Source organism: Salvelinus fontinalis, chromosome 38, assembly GCF_029448725.1.
Source record: "Salvelinus fontinalis isolate EN_2023a chromosome 38, ASM2944872v1, whole genome shotgun sequence".
Lineage (NCBI taxonomy): Eukaryota > Metazoa > Chordata > Actinopteri > Salmoniformes > Salmonidae > Salvelinus > Salvelinus fontinalis.
Genome location: NC_074702.1, coordinates 2,729,265 through 2,735,264, shown reverse-complemented (window position 1 = coordinate 2,735,264; position 6,000 = coordinate 2,729,265). Strand labels below are relative to the sequence as shown.

Below are 6,000 nucleotides of genomic sequence, written 5' to 3'. Positions count from 1 at the left end.
CACCATATCACCAGGTAACATTCTGAGTATGTTGTCTATCACTAACAGCACCATATCATCAGGTAACATTCTGAGTATGTTGTCTAACACTAACAGCACCATATCACCAGGTAACATTCTGAGTATGTTGTCTATCACTAGCAGCACCATATCACCAGGTAACATTCTGAGTATGTTGTCTAGCAGCACCATATCACCAGGTAACATTCTGAGTATGTTGTCTAACAGCACCATATCACCAGGTAACATTCTGAGTATGTTGTCTAGCAGCACCATATCACCAGGTAACATTCTGAGTATGTTGTCTATCACTAACAGCACCATATCACCAGGTAACATTCTGAGTATGTTGTCTATCACTAGCAGCACCATATCACCAGGTAACAATCTGAGTATGTCGTCTATCACTAGCAGCACCATATCACCAGGTAACATTCTGAGTATGTTGTCTATCAGCACCATATCATCAGGTAACATTCTGAGGATGTTGTCTAGCAGCACCATATCACCAGGTAACATTCTGAGTATGTTGTCTATCAGCACCATATCACCAGGTAACATTCTGAGTATGTTGTCTATCACTAGCAGCACCATATCACCAGGTAACATTCTGAGTATGTTGTCTAGCAGCACCATATCACCAGGTAACATTCTGAGGATGTTGTCTAACAGCACCATATCACCAGGTAACATTCTGAGTATGTTGTCTATCACTAACAGCACCATATCACCAGGTAACATTCTGAGTATGTTGTCTAGCAGCACCATATCACCAGGTAACATTCTGAGTATGTTGTCTATCACTAGCAGCACCATATCACCAGGTAACATTCTGAGTATGTTGTCTAGCAGCACCATGTCACCAGGTAACATTCTGAGTATGTTGTCTATCACTAGCAGCACCATATCACCAGGTAACATTCTGAGTATGTTGTCTATCAGCACCATGTCACCAGGTAACATTCTGAGTATGTTGTCTAGCAGCACCATATCACCAGGTAACATTCTGAGTATGTTGTCTAGCACTAACAGCACCATATCACCAGGTAACATTCTGAGTATGTTGCCTAACAGCACCATATCACCAGGTAACATTCTGAGTATGTTGTCTAACAGCACCATATCACCAGGTAACATTCTGAGTATGTTGTCTAGCAGCACCATATCACCAGGTAACATTCTGAGTATGTTGTCTAGCAGCACCATATCACCAGGTAACATTCTGAGTATGTTGTCTATCAGCACCATGTCACCAGGTAACATTCTGAGTATGTTGTCTATCACTAACAGCACCATATCACCAGGTAACATTCTGAGTATGTTGTCTAGCAGCACCATATCACCAGGTAACATTCTGAGTATGTTGTCTAACAGCACCATATCACCAGGTAACATCCTGAGTATGTTGTCTAGCAGCACCATATCACCAGGTAACATTCTGAGTATGTTGTCTAGCAGCACCATATCACCAGGTAACATTCTGAGTATGTTGTCTATCAGCACCATATCACCAGGTAACATTCTGAGTATGTTGTCTAGCAGCACCATATCACCAGGTAACATTCTGAGTATGTTGTCTATCACTAACAGCACCATATCACCAGGTAACATTCTGAGTATGTCGTCTATCACTAGCAGCACCATATCACCAGGTAACATTCTGAGTATGTTGTCTATCAGCACCATATCATCAGGTAACATTCTGAGTATGTTGTCTAGCAGCACCATATCACCAGGTAACATTCTGAGTGTGTTGTCTATCACTAACAGCACCATATCACCAGGTAACATTCTGAGTATGTTGTCTATCACTAACAGCACCATATCACCAGGTAACATTCTGAGTATGTTGTCTAGCAGCACCATATCACCAGGTAACATTCTGAGTATGTTGTCTAACAGCACCATATCACCAGGTAACATTCTGAGTATGTTGTCTAGCAGCACCATATCACCAGGTAACATTCTGAGTATGTTGTCTAGCAGCACCATATCACCAGGTAACATTCTGAGTATGTTGTCTATCACTAACAGCACCATATCACCAGGTAACATTCTGAGTATGTTGTCTAGCAGCACCATATCACCAGGTAACATTCTGAGTATGTTGTCTAGCAGCACCATATCACCAGGTAACATTCTGAGTATGTTGTCTATCACTAGCAGCACCATATCACCTGGTAACATTCTGAGTATGTTGTCTATCACTAACAGCACCATATCACCAGGTAACATTCTGAGTATGTTGTCTAGCAGCACCATATCACCAGGTAACATTCTGAGTATGTTGTCTAGCAGCACCATATCACCAGGTAACATTCTGAGTATGTTGTCTATCACTAGCAGCACCATATCACCAGGTAACATTCTGAGTATGTTGTCTAGCAGCACCATATCACCAGGTAACATTCTGAGTATGTTGTCTAGCAGCACCATATCACCAGGTAACATTCTGAGTATGTTGTCTAGCAGCACCATATCACCAGGTAACATTCTGAGTATGTTGTTTATCACTAGCAGCACCATATCACCAGGTAACATTCTGAGTATGTTGTCTATCACTAGCAGCACCATATCACCAGGTAACATTCTGAGTATGTTGTCTAGCAGCACCATATCACCAGGTAACATTCTGAGTATGTTGTCTATCACTAGCAGCACCATATCACCAGGTAACATTCTGAGTATGTTGTCTAGCAGCACCATATCACCAGGTAACATTCTGAGTATGTTGTCTAGCAGCACCATATCACCAGGTAACATTCTGAGTGTGTTGTCTAGCAGCACCATATCACCAGGTAACATTCTGAGTGTGTTGTCTATCACTAGCAGCACCATATCACCAGGTAACATTCTGAGTATGTTGTCTATCACTAGCAGCACCATATCACCAGGTAACATTCTGAGTATGTATAAATGTACTTGGTAAATAAAGGTGATTCTGAAAAGAATACGTTAGCTTTTTTTAATGGACAGGCTTTTCCCCACTATCCCCATTTAGTTTGACTGGTCAGTAATAATAACCTTTTAAAAGGTCAAGACAGAGCAGTGGCATGGAAGGATGATGGATGAGTGGTGGATGGATGATGAATGCTGGATGGATAAACGCTGGATGGATGATGAATGATGAATGCTGAATGGATGATGAATGCTGGATGAATGGTGGATGGATGATGAATGGTGGATGGATGATGAATGGTGGATGGATGATGAATGCTGGATGGATGATGAATGGTGGATGGATGATGAATGGTGGATGGATGATGAATGCTGGATGGATGATGAATGCTGGATGGATGATGAATGGTGGATGGATGATGAATGGTGGATGGATGATGAATGCTGGATGAATGGTGGATGGATGATGAATGCTGGATGAATGGTGGATGGATGATGAATGCTGGATGGATGATGAATGGTGGATGGATGATGAATGCTGGATGAATGGTGGATGGATGATGAATGCTGGATGAATGGTGGATGGATGATGAATGCTGGATGGATGATGAATGCTGGATGCTGGATGGATGATCAATGTGGAGAATGAGAGCAGTCCTCCATGAGACAATAATTGGATCATATTATTAAACAATGCTTACCAGTTAGATTTTAATTTGTCAAATTAAATAGAAATAGGCTCTGTAACAGTGAACATTTACAAAACATTTACAGAAGCAGGGACATTTATATTGTACACAACGAGCGTCACAAAACAGAATCTGAACATTATATTTACAAAGTCATGCTTCACATATAGAACAGAAAACAGAGCATCAAGGGGAACGTAATGAGTTAACCAACAGATCAATAACACGGACATTAAAACGAGTCCCACAAGTTCAGTCCACAGCAGGGTTCAAGGTGTCAGATCTAAAAGGACCTAGGGGTTAGGGGCTAGGAGCTAGGGGCTAAACGAGAAGTTCAGTCCACAGCAGGGTTCAAGGTGTCAGATCTAAAAGGACCTAGGGGTTAGGGGCTAGGAGCTAGGGGCTAAACGAGTCCCAGACGTTCAGTCCAGAGCAGGGTTCAAGGTGTCAGATCTAAAAGGACCTAGGGGTTAGGGGCTAGGAGCTAGGGGCTAAACGAGAAGTTCAGTCCACAGCAGGGTTCAAGGTGTCAGATCTAAAAGGACCTAGGGGTTAGGGGCTAGGAGCTAGGGGCTAAACGAGTCCCAGACGTTCAGTCCATAGCAGGGTTCAAGGTGTCAGATCTAAAAGGACCTAGGGGTTAGGGGTTAGGGGCTAGGAGCTAGGGGCTAAACGAGTCCCAGAAGTTCAGTCCACAGCAGGGTTCAAGGTGTCAGATCTAAAAGGTATGGATAGGTAACAGCAAAATGGATGCTGCTTCACCTTGCCCTCTGATAGGCAAAATTCTTGGACCTAGGAAATCCTTTCAGATCTGTACAAGTGGCAATGTACCTAGGGGTTAGGAGCTAGGGGTTAGGGGTGTGGAGGTGTTAAGGACTAGGGGTTAGGAGCTAGGGGTTAGGAAATAGGGGTTAGGAAATAGGGGTGTGGAGGTGTTAAGGACTAGGGGTTAGGAGCTAGGGGTTAGGAATAGGGGTTAGGAGCTAGGGGTTAGGGGTGTGGAGGTGTTAAGGGCTAGGGGTTAGGAAATAGGGGTTAGGAGCTAGGGATTAGGTGTGTGAGGGGTTAAGGACTAGGGATTAGGAGCTAGGGATTAGGAGCTAGGGGTTAAGAACTAGGGGTTAAGGACTAGGGGTTAGGGGTGTGGAGGGGTTAAGAGCTAGGGATTAGGAGCTAGGGATCAGGAGCTAGGGGTTAAGGACTAGGGGTTAAGAGCTAGGGATTAGGAGCTAGGAATTAGGAGCTAGGGATTAGGAGTGTGGAGGGGTTAAGGACTAGGGATTAGGAGCTAGAGGTTAGGAGTGTGTAGCTGTTAAGGACTAGGGATTAGGAGCTAGGTTTAAGGGACTAGGGTTTGATGTGTCGGCAGAGCGAGGCGATCTGTGTGATGCAGCTGGTGACAGCGGGGGGGACGGGCTGGGTGGTCTCTCCTCGCCATGACGCCAGCGCAGCCAGAGCCTCCTTGGGGTTGCTAGGCGACAGGTCATAGACGGTGTAGACAGCTGCCAGCTGGACCTCCCAGGGAACACCTGGAAATGACATCACAGAGACTCATTGGTTGGCCAACTGTCCAATACGGACACACAGATTTGTCCAGTTTCATCTGTAAAAACAAAACAAAAAGTGATTCTGCTCAGATGAGACTGGACAGATGTCTGCCCCGTCCCGCCTGCCCAGTCCCGCCTGCCCAGTCCCGCCTGCCCCGTCCCTCCTGCCCAGTCCCTCCTGCCCCGTCCCGCCTGCCCAGTCCCGCCTGCCCCGTCCCGCCTGCCCCGTCCCGCCTGCCCCGTCCCGCCTGCCCAGTCCCTCCCTCCTGCCCAGTCCCTCCCTCCTGCCCAGTCCCTCCCTCCTGCCCAGTCCCTCCCTCCTGCCCAGTCCCTCCCTCCTGCCCAGTCCCTCCCTCCTGCCCAGTCCCTCCCTCCTGCCCAGTCCCTCCCTCCTGCCCCGTCCCTCCCTCCTGCCCAGTCCCTCCCTCCTGCCCCGTCCCTCCTGCCCCGTCCCGCCTGCCCAGTCCCGCCTGCCCAGTTCCGCCTGCCCAGTCCCGCCTGCCCAGTCCCGTCTGCCCAGTCCCGTCTGCCCAGTCCCGCCTGCCCATTTCCGCCTGCCCCGTCCCGCCTGCCCAGTCCCGCCTGCCCAGTCCCGCCTGCCCAGTCCCGCCTGCCCAGTCCCTCCTGCCCCGTCCCTCCTGCCCAGTCCCTCCTGCCCCGTCCCTCCTGCCCCGTCCCGCCTGCCCAGTCCCGCCTGCCCCGTCCCACCTGCCCCGTCCCTCCTGCCCAGTCCCGCCTGCCCAGTCCCGCCTGCCCCGTCCCTCCTGCCCCGTCCCTCCTGCCCCGTCCCTCCTGCCCCGTCCCGCCTGCCCCGTCCCGTCTGCCCCGTCCCGCCTGCCCCGTCCCGTCTGCCCCGTCCCTCCTGC

The 6,000-nt window shown here is 48.4% G+C and overlaps 1 protein-coding gene across 2 annotated transcripts in view; it reads right to left on the bottom strand.

Annotated features, from left to right (window-relative positions):
- Positions 1 to 3,595: 3,595 nt before the first annotated feature.
- The window catches only part of ice1 (KIAA0947-like (H. sapiens)), a 53,884-nt gene continuing 51,479 nt past the window's right edge, over positions 3,596 to 6,000 (bottom strand). For both annotated transcript variants that reach the window (XM_055904935.1, XM_055904936.1), the window contains exon 21: positions 3,596 to 5,116. In XM_055904935.1, the coding sequence (XP_055760910.1) occupies positions 4,935 to 5,116 (182 nt within the window). In that variant the 3' untranslated portion in view covers positions 3,596 to 4,934. The remainder of the gene's footprint in view (positions 5,117 to 6,000) is intronic.